Genomic DNA, 22,985 nt, shown 5'->3' on the forward strand with positions numbered 1-22,985 from the left:
TATATTGCGTTTTGTTCAGTAACAGTGTTAAATAGCTCTATATTGTGTTTTGTTCAGTAACAGTGTTAAATAGCTCTATTTTGCGTTTTGTTCAGTAACAGTGTTAAATAGCTCTATATTGTGTTTTTTTCAGTAACAGTGTTAAATAGCTCTATATTGTGTTTTGTTCAGTAACAGTGTTAAATAGCTCTATATTGCGTTTTGTTCAGTAACAGCCTCTCTCCTCTCACAGTGTGGTCGTCATAGCGACAGTGTCCAGTCCCAGGGACTTGTGTCCAGATGTCATGCAGGTGTTTGTCCACCAGGTGTCTCTGTTTGCCCCCGGTGAGGAGGAGAGGAGGGGCATGTTGGCGAGCCTCAGCAAGCCCCTCCCCCTGGGCCGGGATATGAGCCTATCACTGCTGGCAAAGCAGACAGCCGTGAGTTATTATTGTTATTGTTATTGTTATTGTTATTGTTATTGTTATTATGATTATTATAATATCATATAAGGCTCTCGGGTGGTGCAGTGGTAAAGTACTGCCCATCACCACGGAGGTTGTGGGTTCAAATCCATGGTGGTGCATCCGGCTTTGTCCAGCGTCTACATGAAACACAATTAACCCGTGTCTGTTCGGGGGAGGGAAGCCGGGCGGGGAGGGTGATATAGGCTCTATGCACAGCAGCCATATTGGAAATAAATTGGGCCTCTTCCTTACTTCCTTCACAGGTGTTACCTATGATTCTAATGAAGGCTCTGTTCCATTTATTCTAATGAAGGCTCTGTTCCATTTATTCTAATGAAGGCTCTGTTCCATTTATTCTAATGAAGGCTCTGTTCCATTTACTCTAATAAAGGCTCTGTTCCATTTACTCTAATTAAGGCTCTGTTCCATTTATTTTAATTAAGGCTCTGTTCCATTTATTCTAATTAAGGCTCTGTTCCATTTATTCTAATGAAGGCTCTGTTCCATTTATTCTAATGAAGGCTCTGTTCCATTTATTCTAATGAAGGCTCCCTCTGTTCCATTTATTCTAATGAAGGCTCTGTTCCATTTATTCTAATGAAGGCTCTGTTCCATTTACTCTAATAAAGGCTCTGTTCCATTTACTCTAATTAAGGCTCTGTTCCATTTATTTTAATTAAGGCTCTGTTCCATTTATTCTAATTAAGGCTCTGTTCCATTTATTCTAATGAAGGCTCTGTTCCATTTATTCTAATGAAGGCTCTGTTCCATTTATTCTAATGAAGGCTCTGTTCTATTTATTCTAATGAAGGCTCTGTTCCATTTATTCTAATGAAGGCTCTGTTCCATTTATTCTAATGAAGGCTCTGTTCCATTTATTCTAATGAAGGTTCTGTTCCATTTATTCTAATGAAGGCTCTGTTCCATTTACTCTAATGAAGGCTCTGTTCCATTTATTCTAATGAAGGCTCTGTTCCATTTATTCTAATGAAGGCTCTGTTCCATTTATTCTAATGAAGGCTCTGTTCCATTTATTCTAATGAAGGCTCTGTTCCATTTACTCTAATTAAGGCTCTGTTCCATTTATTCTAATTAAGGCTCTGTTCCATTTATTCTAATGAAGGCTCTGTTCCATTTATTCTAAGTGAAGGAAGTAAGGAAGAGGCCCAGTTTCTTTCCAATATGTCTGCTGTGCATAGAGCCTGTGGGTCATAGTACTCCTACGGGCTGGGGGGGCACCTGTCAGCGGGCTGGGGGGGGCACCTGTCAGCGGGGAGTGTTGGGCGGGAGGAGTAGGACGAAGGCTCTACGTCCTCCTGGTGGGGGCTCCTCACTGACAGGTGAGTCAGTAGGATACAACAGCAGTAACAACACAGAGATGTGTGTGGAGAGAATTAATTGGCATAACGACTAAATTGGGGAGAAAAATGGGTAAAAAATAATTGGCCACTCTAGATTTATAGACAAAATAATATTTAATTTTATTACCAAACACGTAGTATAGTATAGCAGTGTTTCCCAACCGCGGCAGGCGGACCTTTTTTGGGCCGTGAAGGAATGCTAGGTGGGACACACATCCAGTGAATCGACCCTCGCACATATAAATGCAAATGTGTGGCTTTGTCTTCATGGGGCCATCACCTGTACTCGCCTGGCAGTTACTCAGGGGTGATAGTGGGTCGGAACGGGCCGATACGGCGGACCTGAACACCGTACCGGTGAAGAGGGGCTGTCAAAAGCCCATATTATAACCTGCCATGATGAATGTCCAACAATAAAACACATGTACTAACGTTAAATCAACATAAGTGTTAGATTTCTTTTAAAGTGCTTCTAAATCGCTCCAGGGTGTTCGTCCGTGTAGCTTGTGGTGTTTAATTACTCCACGGAGATGGTCTGTTCACTCGCAAGCTGCGGCGACGTGGGGTAACCGAAAGTCTCGCCCCAAAGCACGCTACCCCCATTTGTTTTCGCGAACCAGCGGTTCTTGTATTTGTTCTACTGAGGATATGGTTAGAAATAAGTTTAGGACTAGGCATAGTTTTACTGATGTTACGTTTAGGAATAAGGTTAGGTTTAGACATAGTTTACTGAGGTTACGTTTAGGAATACCAGGTGGGCGACTGTGTTTTGGGGCGAGTGTTTTGGTATCGGTCTGTATTGGGCAACTGGGAGCTCCGTGTGTGCTTGTCATCAGTCTCAGCCAGGATACAAACTCTGTGTTCAGCAAAACAAGCTCAAGTTTCACACTAAGACAGTTGTATTGTGACCAACATTTTTATTTTATTTTTACAAATATTTTTATTGAGTTTTAAAGTATTTTTCTAAAAAAGGACTGAAGTTTCAAACAAAGACACTCTTTCCTTTTTTTCCTTTTTCTTTTTAATGTTGGATATTTTGTTTTTATAAGTATATTGGGTTTAGTAAGAAGTTTTACTCTGGTAAGGTGAAATCAGACTTTTGAAGTGAAAGTCAGCACTGACCCAAGTTTATATATTTGTAGGCCAAAGACAGGGAAACACTGTAGTATGGTTTGGTTTGGTTTAGTTTAGTTTGGTTTGGTTTATTTCCCCTTTTGTTTATGTCAGTTCTATTCTTCACAGTTCTGGCCTAACTGTCCAGTCGCTTTCTTTTCTTTTTTTCAGGGTTTAGTTTTAGGAGATCTCTGTGCTCTGATGACTGAGGCAGGGAGAGCAGCACACAGGAGACTGTGGTGAGACACACACACACACACACACACACACACACACACACACACACACACACACACACACACACACACACACACACACACACACACACACACACACACACACACACACACACAGAGTATATTTTGTTATTGATTGATTGATATATTACAGGTATAGGTCAAAAGTTATGCCACAAAGACATTGCTTCTCAAAGTGGGGTTCCAGGGGGTCCTTGGGGAGGTTCCAGGGGGTCATTGGGGAGGTTCCAGGGGGTCCCCAGCAAAATGTGTTGATACAGCATCACAATCATTTTAACCACTTTATCCATATTGTATATGTTGGCTATTAAAATAAATGTACAAGGTCACAGTGAGCTTGTACATCTGCATTTTTTGAACAATTTCTAAAATTTTTGAATGATTTAGATTTTTTCTCCTAGAAACATTTTCAGATGGGGGTCCACGGCCAAATACATATCAATGTGGGGGGTCCTTGACATGAAGGTGTGTGTGTGTGTGTGTGTGTGTGTGTGTGTGTGTAGTGTATCAGTAGTGTGTAGTTTGGAGCAGGAAGAGCTTCTATGTTCCAGTGGTGTCAGCATCCACACAGAGGACTTCAGCAGTGCTCTGGACAGCCTGCAGGCGGCACTGTCCTCCGCTGTAGGAGCTCCAAAGGTAAACATGATGATGATAATACGACCTCACAATGACCTGGTCGTTTTGAGTCCATACAGTGGAGGTTTACAGCAGCTATTAAAAGTTTGCTCAAATTATGGCAATGATCATGGCATCATTTATAATGCAAAAAAGAGCAGTGTCATGATAGTGAGAAGCCATGAGGACAAGAAATCGTTTTTCCCAGCCTTTTACCTATGTGACAGTCGTCTATCTGTGTGCCAGGAAATCAAGTACCTTGGCCACATTTTTACTGACAATCTCCATGATGATAAAGAGATCTCTAGGCAGTGCTGCACACTTTATGCCCAGGACAATATGCTGCTTCACAGGTTCAGTATGTGTTCTGATCCTGTCAAGTGTGCACTTTTTAAAGCATTCTGCACTCCCATGTATACAGCCTTCTGGTGGTGCACATACAAGAAGGGTAGCATGCAGAGGCTTAAGGTGGCCTACAATGATGCCCTGAGGATTCTACTTAAAGGTAGGGTAAGTGATTTTCTTTGGTTAAAATAAGTGTTAAATAGCTTTATATTCTGATAGTACTCATTGCTATAGAGTGTTTGTTCAGTAAAAGGAGTCTCCTTGTCTCTCCAGCTCTTTATAAAACAGAAAATGCATTTTCGTTTAAGTTTCAGTTTCATTTCCAATTGTATCCAATCAGGATAGAGAACTCAATCAGGATATAGATTAAACAAGTGAAATTGGAAGTGATGACACTAAGAAATGAGCAGGCAAAATTGGAACTGGAACACTATAAAAAATAAGCTTAAAAATGGGTACTTTCTCCTGATTGGCTGAGATTTTGACACCTACCGGAAAATGTATTTTTTGTTTATTAAAGAGCTGGAGAGACGGGGAGACTCCTGTTACTGAACAAACACTCTATAGCAATGATTACTATCAGAATATAGTGCTTTAACCTTTAAAGAAAATACTTTTTGTTTTAACCAAAAAATATCACTTACCCTACCTTTAAGGTGGCCCTTGATGGCATAGTGCCAGTCACTTGTTTGTAACATGTGGAATCCACACTGTGAGGCTCTCTTAAGACACTCTATGTATGGATTCATGTCTCGCCTGGATGAGTCCCAGAACAGTATTAATGAGGATATCATTAATCTATATGTAGAGATGTCTCTAGTACTCATATAGAACAGTATTAATGAGGATATCATTAATCTATATGTAGAGCTGTCTCTAGTACTCATATAGAACAGTATTAATGAGGATATCATTAATCCTGTATGTAGAGCTGTCTCTAGTACTCATATAGAACAGTATTAATGAGGATATCATTAATCCTGTATGTAGAGCTGTCTCTAGTACTCATATAGAACAGTATTAATGAGGATATCATTAATCCTGTATGTAGAGATGTCTCTAGTACTCATATAGAACAGTATTAATGAGGATATCATTAATCCTGTATGTAGAGATGTCTCTAGTACTCATCCAGAACAGTATTAACACATTGATTGCCAAGAACGCATTGATGCGTTCTTTCAAATCTATCGCTTGCGTGCCGCAATTCAAAAGATCGCATATATGCGTTCTTTGGAATTTTCATTGTTTAATCTCTGATCGCGCTGTTCTGTTTATTTTTCATCATCAGTTTCGTTTTCCACTTACTTCACACTCACACAGATTCCGTCTCCGGTTCTCTTTTTTTCCCCCGGTCATTTTAGGCCAGAATAGGGAAAAACACGGTTTTTCACACGGTATAAAAAACGAACGGAGAGCTCCACTTCTATTTTCTTAAGTCTGGGTGACGAACAGTCATCGTCGTCGTGTATCACATCGTACTTAAGCCCGATCAGCGATTGTCGAAAACGTCACATCCGGTTATGACGTATTGACTGTTTGAGCCTGTTTGGGGGGGGGGGTCGAGCGAGTCAGCGAGTGATCAAGGTGTCTATTTGCTGCTCTCTGCTGGTAGTTCTGTCGTATGTGTTTAAAACCGCAGCCAGACAATTTATTTGAATGAAAAATTACAAAATAAATAAATAAATAAACGCGCAAATCGCTGGCACAGGGGTGAGTACATTATGAATAAGCTCTGGCAGTCGATGTGTTAATGAGGATATCATTAATCTATATGTAGAGATGTCTCTAGTACTCATCCAGAACAGTATTAATGAGGATATCATTAATCCTATATGTAGAGATGTCTCTAGTACTCATCCAGAACAGTATTAATGAGGATATCATTAATCCTATATGTAGAGATGTCTCTAGTACTCATCCAGAACAGTATTAATGAGGATATAGTCAATCCTGGGAGGAGCTGTCTCCGGTACTCGTCCAGGCTGCGTAAACACTGGAGAGTCAGCCTCAGTCTATTATATGTATGCCTTTATGGGTTTAAAAAAAATGTTTTTTTATATAATTGTTGTGTGATGTTGATGATTTGTATATAGACTCTATGGACCCCCTGTGTGTCTGTATATAGACTCTATGGACCCCCTGTGTGTCTGTATATAGATTCTCTGGACCCCCTGTGTGTCTGTATATAGACTCTATGGACCCCCTGTGTGTCTGTAATAAAGATTGAATTGAAATTGAATAAACTTGTGGGCGTAAACCTTTGTGGCATAACTTTTGACCTATACCTGTAATAAATCAATCAATAACAAAATAGTGTGTGTGTGTGTGTGTGTGTGTGTGTGTGTGTGTGTGTGTGTGTGTGTGTGTGTGTGTGTGTGTGTGTGTGTGTGTGTGTGTGTGTGTGTGTGTGTGTGTGTGTGTGCGCACGTACAGGTTCCCAGTGTGTATTGGGAGGACGTGGGGGGCCTGCAGGAGGTGAAGAAGGAGATCGTGGACACGGTGCGCCTCCCTCTGGACAGACCGGAGCTGTTCAGCTCCTCTCTGGGTCTGAGGAGAACCGGCCTGCTCCTCTATGGACCCCCGGGCACCGGGAAAACCCTCCTGGCCAAGGCTGTCGCCACGGAGACCAACATGACCTTCCTCAGGTTAGAGGAAAGGAGAGGGGGTCCTCTGAGGGGTACAAGGGGGTCCCCAGCTAAATTAGGTTAACCACTTTAACCATGTTTTATAGTTTGGCTATTCAAAAATAGCAGATCTACAAGCTCATAGCGCGGCACCGAGTGCCGTGTTATGAGCTTGTAGATCTGCTATTTTTGAGAAATCGTGAATATACCCGAAGTTTTTTTTATTATTTGTAACTCCAATCTTTGTTTCTGGGGGTCCCTGGAACAACATGTTTTCAGATGGGGGTCCCTGGAACAAGATATGTTCAGATGGGGGTCCCTGGAACAACATGTTTTCAGATGGGGGTCCCTGGAACAAGATATGTTCAGATGGGGGTCCCTGGAACAACATATTTTCAGATGGGGGTCCGCGGCCAAATACATGTCCTTTTGGGGGTCCTTGACATGAAAAAGTTTGAGAACCACTGCTTTAGGGCATTGGTTCTCAAACGTTTTTTTCTGTGCCAAGGACCCCCCAAGGACCCCCCAAATTGATAATATGGATAAAGGGGTTAAAATGATTGACACTTTAACACATTTTGCTGGGGACCCCTGGGGGTCCCCGGAACCCACTTTAGGAACCTAGCATTTTGTTTTCTTTTCAATTCATATGAAAGCAGGGAATCAGAGCTACAAATGGACATATTGGTTGTACAGTTTGACCCACCAGGCTTATAGAGATGTCTTGCACACATGTAGCCATGGATCACATTAACCTGGTGTTTGCACTTTCTCCCTCTTTGGTCCGTACATCTACATAAACGTTCATATTTAAAATATAAAGTGCTGACCTTATGGCCACGAATGTTATAATTATGTACGGGCCCTCAGAAGTACCCGTATCATCCTTGTTGTTCAACATAAAGCATTTTAATCTGATCGGTGGCCATTTTCTCTGTATTTTCTCCATTTGCTTTCAACTACGCGACCCTAACGGTTGGGAGGTGTATTGCACTCTGACACATTATAACTCGTTTATGTAGACGTACGGGCCAGAAAATGGAGAAAGTGATACATTGTAACTCATTATAAGTCGTTTATGTAGACGTACGGGCCAGAAAATGGAGAAAGTGATACATTATAACTCATTATAACTCGTTTATGTAGACGTACGGGCCAGAAAAAGGAGAAAGTGCAAACACCAGGTTGAAGTTCATCCATGACAGTCATGTTTCAGGGCTGTTATAGCACAGATGCAGAGACTTGACTAAACAGCTCCTAAAGACCCAGGTCTTTGTTCTCTGAGAGTGTCACACAAATAAAACAATATTACTTACCTTACCTGTAAATGTATTTCATAAAATTTTGTTGTTATAAAGAGTTAAATGTGTTTTATTTAATGTCATTGTTATAATAAGTTAAATGTATTTCATTTAATATCATTGTTATAATAAGTTAAACGTATTTTAACGTATTTTAATAAGTTAAATGTGTTTTATTTAATGTCATTGCTATAATGAGTTAAAAGTGTTGTATTTAATGTCATTGTTATAATAAGTTAAATGTGTTTTATTTAATGTCAGTGTTATAATAAGTTAAATGTGTTTTATTTAATGTCAGTGTTATAATAAGTTAAATGTGTTTTATTTAATGTCATTGTTATAATAAGTTAAATGTATTTTATGTGATTACAGTGTAAAAGGCCCTGAACTTCTCAACATGTATGTTGGTCAGAGTGAGGAGAACGTTCGAGAAGGTCTGTACCACAATTATACATTACCATAAATATATGATTTATTTGACCTTTATCTAACCAGTAAGAGCACAGTGAGACAGAGTCTCTTTTACACATGAACTGCCCAAGAGGCAGATTAAACATGACACAGCTTTGCTGAACAAACAATACAAATACATTACAAAAGACAATGAGACATCCCTACAAATACCTATAATGCTCCAAAGACGGTGATCAAAGATTTGTACAACATTAAGTGTAAGAAAATTAAAGCTAAAAATACATTACATTACTTTACACACGCATCCATGCCTTGGTTGTCCCTCATGAGCCACCGTAGTCTGCTAAACAGACGTTATGCTGTTGTGTGTTTTGCCAAGTCCCGGAAAAGACGCGCTGTGATTGGCCAGTACATTCACTTTGATTGGCAGTTGTGCCGAACGCTCACCCCAAAACATGATTAACGAGACTGTGGCGGATCGTGTGTTACAAGCAAGGCATGGATGTGTGTGGATGTGTGTGTAATGACAACTAATAACAGATTCATGAAAATAAAACAACTTTTGACCTCCCTTTTAGACCTCCCTCTCTCTCTCTTCTTTCCCCTCGACACGGTCGAGGCAGAAGGCCCCCACCCTAGAGCCTAGGGTCTGCCTGACGCTTCTTCCAGTTTAAGGGGGAGTTTTTCGTTGCCACTGTCGCAAAATGTCTTGCTCAGGGTGGGACTGTCGGGTCTCTGCTCTACATGTAAAGTGTCTTGAGACAACTTGTTGTGATTTGACACTTTCATAAAATTGAATTGAATTGAATTGAACAAATAGAGTAAGTAGTGATATGTTTATGAGCTCTGCTCTATGCTATGAGGGCTGATGGGGAAACTGGACGACAGGGGCAATTGTGTAAATAGACCCCATGGCCAGTCATTTGGGATCAACGTAAGTAGGAGAAAAAAGGCTAGATGTCATTTTAGTCCAGACTTGTCCTTTATTGATGAATTGAAAAGTGCAAATAATTCATTATTGTTATTGAATAATACTGTGTTATTAATAATTACAGTGTAATTAATTAAGTTGTGTTATTTATTATGTAATGGACAGTTAGTTAATGAAGTTGTGTCATTAATGATAAATGAAGTGTTATTAACACATTCCATGCCAGACGTTAATCTCATAATGTACTCACCAGTGCCAACGTGTTATTGTTGTTTTTTTCACGTCGCCATAGACCTTGTTAAAATCCTTAAGATTGAGCTGTGCACTGTTTGTAAACATCGCGGACATCTCCCTGCTTCTACCAGTGAAGACCACGTGTCAAACGGGGCATCCATGTTGTAGTTAGAACGGTTTACGTTAAACAGTGATATGCGAGGAGAAAAGACTACAAGGAGAAAATGGAGTTTCAGTTTCGTCATTAGAACGGGGGCCGACGGGATCGGCAAAACCGGATCCCAAATAATTCCGTTTCCGGTGGTGCTACCGGAAACGGAAGTGGATCAAAAATTTCAGAAAGTGCACTTTTTGGGAAATCTACGCGAACCACCGGCGTAGATTAAATGTGTTAATAATTACAGTGTAATTAATGAAGTTGTGTCATTAATGGTGAATGAAGTGTTATTAATTCATGTTATTCATTCATGAACAGTGTTATTAATTAATGTTATTCATTCATGAACAGTGTTATTAATTAATATTATTAATGAATGAACAGCGTTATTAATTAATGTTATTAATTAATGAACAGTGTTATGAATTAATGTTATTAATGAATGAACAGTGTTATTAATTAATGTTATTAATGAATGAACAGTGTTATTAATTAATGTTATTAATGAATGAACAGTGTTATTAATTAATGCTATTAATGAATGAACAGTGTTATGAATTAATGTTATTAATGAATGAACAGTGTTATTAATTAATGTTATTAATTAGTGAACAGTGTTATTAATTAATGTTATTCATTCATTAACAGTGTTATTAATATTAATTCATGTTAATGAATTAACAGTGTTATTAATATTAATTCATGTTATTCATTCATTAACAGTGGTATTAATATTAATTAATGTTATTCATTCATTAACAGTGGTATTACTATTAATTAATGTTATTAATGAATTAACAGTGGTATTAATATTAATTAATGTTATTCATTCATTAACAGTGGTATTAATATTAATTAATGTTATTAATGAATTAACAGTGTTATTAATATTCATTCATGTTATTCATTCATTAACAGTGTTATTAATATTCATTCATGTTATTCATTCATTAACAGTGTTATTAATATTAATTCATGTTGTTCATTCATTAACAGTGTTATTAATATTAATTCATGTTATTCATTCATTAACAGTGTTCTCCAAGGCCAGAGCTGCAGCTCCCTGCATCGTCTTCTTTGATGAGTTGGACTCTCTGGCGCCCAACAGGGGGCGCTCTGGAGACTCTGGAGGTGTGATGGACAGGTGTGATGAATTGATCATATTTCATATGAACTGATATGAAGTTATATTAATTAATGTGGTGATGTCAGAGCTAGTGCAGGAACCAGGGCTTCATTTGTCCCAGAACTAGGTGGAGCTGGGCTCCAGGACCTGCTTCCTGTGCTCCTGAAACTGAGATCACCATGACAACCACTTTATTATTATCCAGGGTTAATAATAAATTAACCAGGGCACCAGGGTTTTTAACCACTTTATTATTCGCTACGCTCAATGCGCTATAGGCCTATAGTTGCGGAGCGCTCCGCAAATAACGCAAAGGCCCCGATTGTTCCTGGGACTTTCCTGACTGCCGTCTTCAAACCTCATCATATACTTAAGGCCTAGATGCTCCGTATATATTATATTATATATATGCACATTCTGTGTGCAGGAGGGCCGACATCTTCTTGGAAAATAATCATTATTATGATTTTACCCTGAACATGGATTAAAGTTCTCAGTCACCATCGACTGATTTCATTCATTTGGATTCCATAGAAGTCAGCATTTCTTCTATGGAAGCAAGTAATGCACTGAAAATAGCCGATCTACAAGCTAATAACACGTTGCAGCACAACAGGGGGTCCAGGGTCCTCAGAGGTAATGCAGGGGGTCTGACAAATCTTTGTGTGGTGGGGAACATTAGCCGAAAATAGCAGATCCACAAGCTCACAACGCTTCGCGCTGCGAGGTGTTCTGAGCTTGTAGATCGGCTATTTTCGGAGAGTCAGTGTTTATTAACACATCGGGTGCCAAACACGGTCTGAACTGTGTTTTCACAGAGTAGTGCTTCGGTGCCGACACGGTCTGAACCGTGTTTTCAGTCTCTTTTGTTTTTTCCCACACGGGAGGGGCTACAGCAGCTCTGGAATCACCCACGGTGATTCTGAGATCACCGTGCCAAAAACATGGCTCCCATCCGCTTCCGTTCTATCTCCTTCTCTAAAACCCCTATAACTCCGAAACTTTTTACGTTGGGGAAAACGTCTCATTTTGTATGCGCTATCGCTGCGCTATTGTGACCCGCGTGAAAGATGTTATCGTTCCAGGCGTTAGCCAGGACCATCGTGCAAAACGCACAGCTTTTTGTGCAAAAGGATGTGGAATAAACTCCTCATTGCAGTTATAATCCCAGATCCCAGGTTCACTTGTTTACCTGGCATCCTATAGTTTGTATAGTTTCAATATATTATGTATTTAAAACAAACTTGGTTTACCTATGATCCTAGATTCCTCAGGCACTACACTGTCTCTCTGAATTTAATGTATTACCTTGTTGTGTACTGTAAATCGCTCTGGATTAAGAGTCTCTGCTAAATGCCTAAATTGTCATGTAAGGCTCATGTAGGCTCATGTATTTACATTTTGCTTCAGTCATTTCAACAAAATAAGTCATGAAATGTATCCATGAAGTGACTCACCTTAAAGTGAAAAAAAACTAAGCAAAACGCCTAGCCTGAAAGAAGGAGTTCCAAGTAATTTTTTTGTAATTATCTACTTGGTGGTTGTTTTTACATCATACTTGCACAGAAGGCCTTATTATAAGCGGAAAAAGCAAAAAAGTTAACTTTTTTGGGGGGGATATTGACAGAACAAAACCTGACCTTGTTTTTCCATAACATGTTCTACCAGGGTGGTTTCATCATGTTCTTGTATGTTCTACCAGGGTGGTTTCATCATGTTCTTGTATGTTTTATCAGGGTGGTTTCATCATGTTCTTGTATGTTCTATCAGGGTGGTTTCATCATGTTCTTGTATGTTCTACCAGGGTGGTTCATCATGTTCTTGTATGTTCTACCAGGGTGGTTTCATCATGTTCTTGTGTGTTCTACCAGGGTGGTTCCATCATGTTCTTGTATGTTCTACCAGGGTGGTTCCATCATGTTCTTGTATGTTCTACCAGGGTGGTTTCATCATGTTTTTGTATGTTCTATCAGGGTGGTTCCATCATGTTCTTGTATGTTCTACCAGGGTGGTTCCATCATGTTCTTGTATGTTCTACCAGGATGGTTCCATCATGTTCTATCAGGGTGGTTCCATTATGTTCTACCAGGGTGGTTCCATCATGTTCTTGTATGTTCTACCAGGGTGGTTCCATCATGTTCTTGTATGTTCTACCAGGGTGGTTTTATCATGTTCTTGTATGTTCTATCAGGGTGGTTCCATCATGTTCTTGTATGTTCTATCAGGATGGTTCCATTATGTTCTACCAGGGTGGTTCCATCATGTTCTTGTATGTTCTACCAGGGTGGTTCCATCATGTTCTTGTATGTTCTATCAGGGTGGTTCAATCATGTTCTTGTATGTTCTATCAGGATGGTTCCATTATGTTCTACCAGGGTGGTTCCATCATGTTCTTGTATGTTCTACCAGGGTGGTTCCATCAGGGTGGTTTCATCATGTTCTTGTATGTTCTATCAGGGTGGTTTCATCATGTTCTTGTATGTTCTACCAGGGTGGTTCCATCATGTTCTTGTATGTTCTATCAGGGTGGTTCCATTATGTTCTACCAGGGTGGTTCCATCATGTTCTTGTATGTTCTACCAGGGTGGTTCCATCATGTTCTTGTATGTTCTATCAGGGTGGTTCCATTATGTTCTATCAGGGTGGTTCCATCATGTTCTTGTATGTTCTATCAGGGTGGTTTCATCATGTTCTTGTATGTTCTATCAGGGTGGTTCCATCATGTTCTTGTATGTTCTATCAGAGTGGTTTCATAATGTTCCTGTATGTTCTATCAGGGTGGTTCCATCATGTTCTTGTATGTTCTATCAGGGTGGTTCCATCATGTTCTTGTATGTTCTATCAGGGTGGTTTCATCATGTTCTTGTATGTTCTATCAGGGTGGTTCCGTCATGTTCTTGTATGTTCTATCAGGGTGGTTCCATCATGTTCTTGTATGTTCTATCAGGGTGGTTCCATCATGTTCTTGTATGTTCTATCAGGGTGGTTTCATAATGTTCTTGTATGTTCTATCAGGGTGGTTTCATAATGTTCTTGTATGTTCTATCAGGGTGGTTTCATAATGTTCTTGTATGTTCTATCAGGGTGGTTTCATAAGGTTCTTGTATGTTCTATCAGGGTGGTTCCGTCATGTTCTTGTATGTTCTATCAGGGTGGTTCCATCATGTTCTTGTATGTTCTATCAGGGTGGTTCCATAATGTTCTTGTATGTTCTATCAGGGTGGTTCCATAATGTTCTTGTATGTTCTATCAGGGTGGTTTCTCAGCTCTTGGCTGAGTTGGATTCTCTGGGTTCCTGTGAAGGACTTTTTGTGATCGGAGCCACAAACCGACCTGACCTTCTGGACCAATCACTGCTCAGACCTGGCAGGTCAGAGTTCACTGCTGCTGTTATTATTATTATTATTATTATTATTATTTTATTTTTTTAATAATGAATCTATTTTGTGTCTGATCAGGTTTGATAAGCTGGTTTATGTTGGAATCAATGAAGACAAGCAGTCCCAGCTTCAGGTTCTGAAGGCCATCGCCAGAAAGTAGGGACCCCCCCCCACACCCCCCCCCCACACACACACACTACATATTGTATAACATTGTGTTGCAGATTAAACATTTTCATAGATTTAGATAGATAACTTCATAGACTTCATAGACTGTGACCATTTAGGAAGCTGGATGTACATTTGACCACAGTCTGGAAGAGGCATTCCTTACCAAGGTGTTAAAGTACCAACGTCTTCAGGATGTTAGTATACAGCTTGGTTACAGATGTAAACTGCTTGTGTTCATATTTGGAAGCCTCTGTTATGTCCATGAATTAGTATTGATTGCAGGAATGACCAGGAATGACCAATAAGCCAAGAGCTGATAAGACATTGACAACATTGTGTTCAGTATCTGTGATAATTGTCAGTCGACCATATATGGAGGAGACAATGCTTCCTGTATCTGTGATCTGTATCCTGAAATACTTATTGTTGACTTTCTGAAGTGTGTGTGTGTATATGTGTGTGTATATGTGTGTGTGTGTGTGTGTGCGTGTGTGTGCGTGTGTGCGCATCAGGTTCCAGTGTGATGCCAGTGTCAACCTGGAGGAGGTGGTGAGTCGCTGCCCCGCCCACCTGACGGGGGCGGACCTCTACGCTCTCTGCTCTGACGCCATGGCGACCGCCGTCAACAGAAAGATCTCCTCCATCGTCAGCGGTAACCGTCACCATGACGACCACTTAAACAATTCAAATCACCACTGTTTACCTTCCATCACCATCAACCATTATCTCACACTAAATGTAACGCCTCAACTCCTACATTCCAAGTGCAGGGGGTCCCTGGGGGGTCCCTAGTTCAAATCTGATTCATGTGGGGGTCACAGCCTGAAAAGGTTGAGAACCTCTTGTTTTATTTGATACTTATTTGTTTTAGCTCTTGCTCATTTGATTTTCCTATTTGTCTGTTATCTGTTTAAGAAAGTAGGTAGCTGATATATTGCACGTTTACCTTAGCGCTAGGTATACTCTTAGTTGCTTGTTTTAGAAGAAAATGCACTTCAGACTTCTGGTGATTAGTAGTTTCGTTCCCTACATATGTTGGATGCACTTATTGTAAGTCGCTTTGGATAAAAGTGTCTGCTAAATGACTGTAATGTAATGTAATGTAATGTAATGTAATGTAACCACTGCTTTAGACCACGATTACCCATGTGGTCAATTTGAAAAGCTTTAGATTTGATTAAATAAATAGATAAAAATAAACACAAAAAACTTTTTGATAGATAATAGTTTTTCAGTGAAGTATATCTGTCTATAAATGTGTAGAATCTCTGTGTGTGTGTGTGTGTGTGTGTGTGTGTGTGTGTGTGTGTGTGTGTGTGTGTGTGTGTGTGTGTGTGTGTGTGTGTGTGTGTGTGTGTGTGTGTGTGTGTGTGTGTGTGTGTGTGTGTGTGTGTGTGTGTGTGTGTGTGTGTGTGTGTGTGTGTGCGCGTGTGTCTGCGTTTCGTGACTATACCTGGCGTATCTCCAGAGCCGTCCGACCGATCCACTTCAAACTCGCCGCGCGGCGCAGACGACCCGAGGGTCTCAAAACATATCTATAAATCAACAAATCTCCATAATATGGACACGCAGTGTGTTCTATCCCTCACTTTTACTGTCTGTCTGTCTGTCTCTTAGGTATGGACACAGAAGAGTCTCCTGTGGTTCTGACCGGAGAGGACTTTGACAGAGCAGTGCAGCAGTGTAAACCATCTGTCTCTGACCAGGAGCTTCTCCGATACCAACACCTGCACCGTAACCTGACCGCCAAGTAACACCTGACCAACACCTGCACCTTAACCTGACCGCCAAGTAACACCTGACCAACACCTGCACCTTAACCTGACCGCCAAGTAACACCTGACCAACACCTGCACCGTAACCTGTCCGCCAAGTAACACCTGACCAACACCTGTACCTTAACCTGACCGCCAAGTAACACCTGACCAATACCTGTACCTTAATCTTACCGCAAAGTAACACCTGACCAACACCTGTACCTTAACCTTACCGCAAAGTAACACCTGACCAACACCTGCACCTTAACCTGACCGCAAAGTAACACCTGACCAACACCTGCACCGTAACCTGACCGCAAAGTAACACCTGACCAACACCTGCACCATAACCTGACCGCAAAGTAACACCTGACCAACACCTGCACCACAGCTCCCAGTGCTCTAGAACAGTGTGGTTGTACTGGTCAGCTCCCAGTGCTCTAGAACAGTGTGGTTGTACTGGTCAGCTCCCAGTGCTCTAGAACAGTGTGGTTGTACTGGTCAGCTCCCAGTGCTCTAGAACAGTGTGGTTGTACTGGTCAGCTCCCAGTGCTCTAGAACAGTGTGGTTGTACTGGTCAGCTCCCAGTGCGCTAGAACAGTGTGGTTGTACCAAAGTTCTGCCTCATTACTAAAGAGACCAAGGCTTCTGAAAAGTCACTGAGAAATACTGTACATGTTTTAAATAATTATGTATTATTATTAGTGTAAATCTGCTCTAATGTTTAGTGCACATTACGTCCTAAAATGTAATTTAATAAATCCAGCATAAATGACTTATTTTACGTGTGTTTGTGTAATTGTTGTATAAGTAGTTCACAGTAGTAGTGGTACTAGTGTAACACTGTGGGAACTTTTGACTGGCATGGCACAATGCAATGAAAGATATGTTTTTAAAACTTGAGCGACAGAAGACCACTCATGATGACACTTAAAAGTGTTCAGAAATATGCAATTATTTGACCGTTCATTTCATCTTAAATCTCATGAATGTAATATCTCTGTATATCCAACAGTATGTTTCAGGGTGTCACAGCCATCCTGGACTCTGCCAGTAACGACCTCCTAATAAACATAAACAATAGCCAGCCTCCCAGACCAGGGGTCATCAACATGTCAGTACATGGATAAACATGTCCGTGGCACTATTTTATTTTTATATTTTTACTAAAAGTATTGTCTATAATTTCTCTGTCTAACCCTTAAAAAATGTTTGAATAATTGTGGTGACTCATAAAGTGTCGGGATGACATGCTCAATATGTTGTAGGAGATTTGTGGTATTATACGTGATACCTACGTACCACATACTTGGAAGGCGTCGGTATATGCGTTAAGTCAACGGTATATGATTGACCACAGTGGAAAAGAGCAAAAACATGGCATGTCATCATGTTGAGAAGGAGCACCAAGGCAAAGGAGGGCAGAGCTGGACAAGTAAAGCTCATTTACGTCAGTTGAGAGAAAGTGTTTCAAAGTGTCCAATAATACCAATAACTAAATTATAGTAACACTCAACAATCATAATCCATGGAAATCCTTGATCCACAGCCTCACCATCAGACCTCCTCCTCACCTCTGATCGAAGTTAGGCTCCTTTGCATCAAACTATTGTGACACTGCATTCCTTTAGATCCTGTCATTCCCTTCATGAATCACTCCTTGTGTACTGTACATACTGTAATGACCTGTTTTGACTCATTTTCCTTAGACTTTCTCATCAACCTCACCTTAATGGAAACCACAGCTATTAAAGTTGACCAACAAAAAACTAGTTTAGCTGGTAGAACTTAATCTCTTCCTGTCCTCAAGTACAGTATGGCCCTTTTGCTCCTGCAATGTAACGGTGTTAATTTTGTCAACTAAAAGACTAAGGTTTTGATATTTAGTCGACTAGACTAAGACTAAACAATTTTCAGAAGACTAAAATAGGACTAAAACTAAATGGTGTGTTATTCAAAAGACTAAGACTAAATCAAGTTAGTCAGCGGGGAGTGTTGGGCGGGAGGAGTAGGACGAAGGCTCTACGTCCTCCTGGTGGGGGCTCCTCACTGACAGGTGAGTCAGTAGGATACAACCGCAGTGACAACACAGATGTGTGTGGAGAGAATTAATTGGCATAACGACTAAATTGGGGAGAAAAATGGGTAAAAAATAATTGGCCACTCTAGATGTATAGACAAAATAATATTGAATTTTATTACCAAACACGTAGTATAGTATACTATACTATACTACGTGTTTTGTAATAAAATTCAATATTATTTTGCGTGTCTAAACAACATGCATGTCTAAACTGTATGTTCAGCGACATGGTGGCAGCAGTATCCAGGTCTGTTGTGACTATACAGTAAAGTTTACTGTATAGTCACAACAGACCTGGATACTGCTGCCACCATGTCGCTGAACATACAGTTTAGACACGCATGTTGTTCCTACAATTCTACAGAGCTCATCATTTTAACCTGCTGAGTGCTGACATTTATTAAAGGTTATTCTTATCAGTGCTGGTAGAGTGTTAGAATGCAGAGGCGTCTTTTCAGAAGAAAAATTTAATAGGGGATGGCAACAATCATTTACCACCTAAGCCACCTATTTACCAAAATAGTGGATCTACAAGATCACAGTGCGTCGCATTGTGTTGTATTGATCCACTATTTTCGTTTGGGTTTTTTTTTTGGGGGGGGCTGTTTGATTATTATTTTTTGCCTATTCTGTCCAAAATTGGGATGCCAGGTTGAAAGTGGCTAGTAAAAAGAAAAAGCATATGGTATCTATGTGTCACATGTATTGAGATGCACTCAGCCTTGAGTTGGGGGAAATATATATAGTTGGGGGAAAATAATTGAATTTGAGGTTAAATGTGAACATGAGGGGGTGGCAATTTCCATTCCCTGAGACAAATGATGCCGTTAGAATGGATGTTTATTGAGCAAAAGGATATGTATAAGTTAGTCACTTTTTAATGCTTGTATATAGCTCGTATATAGCCAAAATTCCAACACTCGCATTTCTGCCTCTGTCCTCCAGCGTGGAGGTGTTACGGTGAAAATGGTGACCTGACCTGATGTGTGACCATCTTGTGGACTTCGCGCAACGTCAGTGTCAGCTGTTTGTTTATGAACAGAGTTAAACCTAGCTGAATTTAGCCCACATATTGTGAGTCCTCAATGTGCATTATGTGAAGTCCACAAGGTCACATATTTCGGCAGGTCACCAATTACTCTGTAACACCACCATGCTGGAGGAGAGAGGGCGAGATTTGAATGTTAGGATCTAGCTATTGTCTCTCCATTTGAACCTCAGTTAAAGCTGCACTATGTACATTTCCTGTTCTACCCCGGTCTCCTGAGCAAGTGCTGCCTGCTTGCTCTGGGGGGGGGGAGAGAGAGAGAGTTTTGACCTTCAGGTCAAAACCCGTGTCAAACCAGAAAAAGGATTGTGTCAAAGGTCATGTCCAACATAGACACAGGATCTAAATGTCTCAATAGAAGAGCAGAGAGACCAGATACAATCACCCCAATTGTATAAGTTACATTGTATTATACTCTACCATACAGATTGATCAAAATAACATTTAATTCACTAAAACAATGACATAATAGAGCTTCAACTTCAACTGGCATCCCTGTTTTGGGAAAAATAGCTAAAATAAGCGATCCACAAGCTGTTTTCTCTGTGCACATTCATCCATGGCATTGCTGCTCAAACAGGGAAGCAGTTTTTCTTGAGAAGCGATGTTAAAATCCCTTTGCTTCTAAACTATGGGGTAGCCTACGAGAGAGAGAGAGAGAGAGAGAGAGAGAGAGAGAGAGAGAGAGAGAGAGAGAGAGAGAGAGAGAGAGAGAGAGAGAGAGAGAGAGAGAGAGAGAGAGAGAGAGAGAGAGAGAGAGAGAGAGAGAGAGAGAGAGAGAGAGAGAGAGAGAGAGAGAGAGAGAGAGAGAGAGAGAGAGAGAGAGAGAGAGAGAGAGAGAGAGAGAGAGAGAGAGAGAATTGCTTTTTAAAGGAAATCTGGAGAAAGGACCTTTTAAAATCTTGTTTTCTGAACCGTTTTATTTGAGAGAGTCATATATTGAGCAGATAGCCGTGTCCTTTGTCAGACAGAGCACTGTCTCATCTGTCTTATCCAGTCGTTCTCAAACTGTTTTTTATTTATTTCAAGGACCACCCCCATAACTCTGTGAGAGTACAAATGTAACCAAATGGACCCTTATGGGTCCATTTGGTTCCATTTGTACACTCTCAGAGTTACAGACCTGCAAGGGTCCATTTGGAACCCCCTCAAGGCCCCTGGACCCCTCTGACATACAGGCCCTCCCTGGTGAACGTATTGGACCAGTGTGTGAGATGACGCCAGTCAGATAGTGTCCATGTCATTGATATAATCCTTTTCTGACCTTTGTATGTAGGAGAAAACAAACTAAAGGAATTGAATACAACATGATAAATATCCATCTGACAGAGCGGACATGTTCAGATGATGCTTCTGTTCCTGTGTGTGAGTCCAAGATATTCATGCCTCCTCAGGCTGACTCTATATCTGCATCTATCTACAATTAGTCCATGAGCCAGACAAGATTTCATTATCGAAAGAGTGGGCAAAACCATACCTATATTAAATTGTTCATAGGGTCAATACGAGTAAATAAATATATGATAACCTCTCCACAGGAGCAGCTTTTTCATGGTTATCACACTGTTGTATCTCTTCCACTGCCGACAACCCATATGTGGTATCTGAAAACCACATATTGCACTTTTGTAGTTGCCAACAACGCCATATTGTAGTTAGTTGGTTGTTCCAGTGGTGAGAATGAATGGTTGTAGAATGAATGGAGTCATCACTAGTCAGTGAGGTTTCTTTGCTTCCGATTTATTACAAGTACAAACAGCCTTCCTATGGAGCCTCAGCTCCCATCACAGCAGCCTGACGGCCGCTGAGTGACACACCCAGATAGTTACACTTTGGTACAGTCTATATAGCAGTGGTCACATTGAATAAGGGGGTGGGGGTCAGCCTCCAAAGGTGAGACCCCACCCAGACAAACAATAGATCCCACTTTGAGTCCCTGATTCGATTTGCAACTGTATACGGCAGGAAAGGGGGATGGGGGACACATGCTCTCTCTCCCAGCTAAGACAAAGAAAATGTACCCCACACCCCGGTCAGCCAACAGCCACCTCTCTGTCTCCTGTCTGACTGTAGGCTACTTGTAAGCAAACATATGACTGAGATTTGTATATTATGATATGAAATATACTCCAACACATTTTGTTATTTTCCCCATACTGTACGTACATGACAGGTGAAAAAATTACAAAATTTAAAAAAAGAGTTATCATAATGAAACTTCCTGAGTTGATTACTTACATGAAGACAATGATTTATCGTATTACAAGTTTTCTGAAATTATATATTTAAAATATGCAAATTAGGCATTACGAAAATATGCCCGAATTGTATAACTTTCCAGAATCAACATTGGAACATTGGTACAGGAACAGGTAAAAGTGTGATTTTAGACTAAGCCCTGCATCTCTGAAGCTCAATAAAGATTATGTCACTGAAAACTAACATCTGAAACCGTGTCTTCTTTCAGCACGAGTCAGCACGACCGCAGCAGGAAACCTAAGCACGACCGCAGCAGGAAACCTACAATAGACACTACTGGCTTTTTAGTACATAACGAGTAAGCTATGTCTCGAGGGAACTTAACATATACTGTTGTTGGATATATATATATATATATATATATATATATATATATATATATATATAATATACACACACACTACGTATTCAAACAACGTAAATCACAATTACATAAAGTTATCCTCGATGTGCTGTACTTGTGTTTGGCAGTTCACATACAGTGTGCAAAAAATTGCTGAGTCATGGTTTGAGCAGGGAGAGACCTTGAACCAGTTCACAGACAATGAACAATGGTTATCTCTATTTGAAATTAGGGAGTATGTCTCCTTTTGCTGAACTATTTGCAACATTCAGGTATGGGGGGGGGGGGCAGTTTGTGTATGCCATCTGTCTAGAAAGTCACAGGGTGAAACCACAACACTGCACTTTTCACCTTCTATGTTCTAGCTGTTCTTTTAAGGCACTTGTTCGTCCGGGGACTCCCCAAGGATCCTTGAGGGGGTTGATTGATGGTTAGGAACCAAATGGACCCGTACGTACCAGGTCTGTAACTCTCAGAGTGCACAAATGGAACCAATGTGTACACACTCGCAGAGTTAAATCAACACAGAGGATTTTACAGTATAGATTGGGGTCCCAGAGATAGAAATGGGGGTCCGTGGGACCGTGGCCCACTGTACATCAAACTGGGGGGTCCTGGGAATGAAAAAGGGTTGAGAATGACTGTTTTAAACTAACAGTACATACCTCCTTGCCCCCCTTCAGAGCACTTGTCACCCACAGGGCCCAGGTAGCCCGCTGGTTGGAGGGGGCATGATGTTTCGTTACACCTCCATTACCCCAGGAAACCACGGTTGGGGAAAGTAAGAACAATGTGTCCGTACTCCGTGCGTAAACTCTGAGAGTGTACAAATGTTATAATGCTAATTTTATTTTTACCTTTGCGGTAATCCTCAGTATGTAAATGACAATTTTTTGGCTGTGAAGTTTCGGCCAATGAGAGAGAGAGAAGGAAGGTGGGGGGGTTTCCATTTGTACATCTTATTAGAGTTAAACTAACCCTGTGTTCGTTTTTAGAGTGTGTGTGTGTTGTGAGCTT

General features: G+C 40.6%; 1 protein-coding gene across 1 annotated transcript; it reads left to right on the plus strand.

Moving 5' to 3' along the window:
- Positions 1-233: 233 nt before the first annotated feature.
- On the plus strand, positions 234-17,854 carry pex6 (peroxisomal biogenesis factor 6). The gene is made up of 10 exons (XM_080413176.1): positions 234-419; positions 3,092-3,159; positions 3,681-3,813; positions 6,574-6,785; positions 8,438-8,499; positions 10,837-10,945; positions 14,181-14,297; positions 14,386-14,463; positions 14,991-15,130; positions 16,096-17,854. The coding sequence occupies exons 1-10, from the start codon at positions 285-287 to the stop codon at positions 16,230-16,232; spliced, it is 1,191 nt and encodes a 396-aa protein (XP_080269302.1). The 5' UTR covers positions 234-284; the 3' UTR covers positions 16,233-17,854.
- The last annotated feature ends 5,131 nt before the right edge of the window (positions 17,855-22,985 follow it).

This window comes from Gymnoscopelus braueri (genome assembly GCF_963280865.1).
Source record: "Gymnoscopelus braueri genome assembly, chromosome: 18".
Lineage (NCBI taxonomy): Eukaryota > Metazoa > Chordata > Actinopteri > Myctophiformes > Myctophidae > Gymnoscopelus > Gymnoscopelus braueri.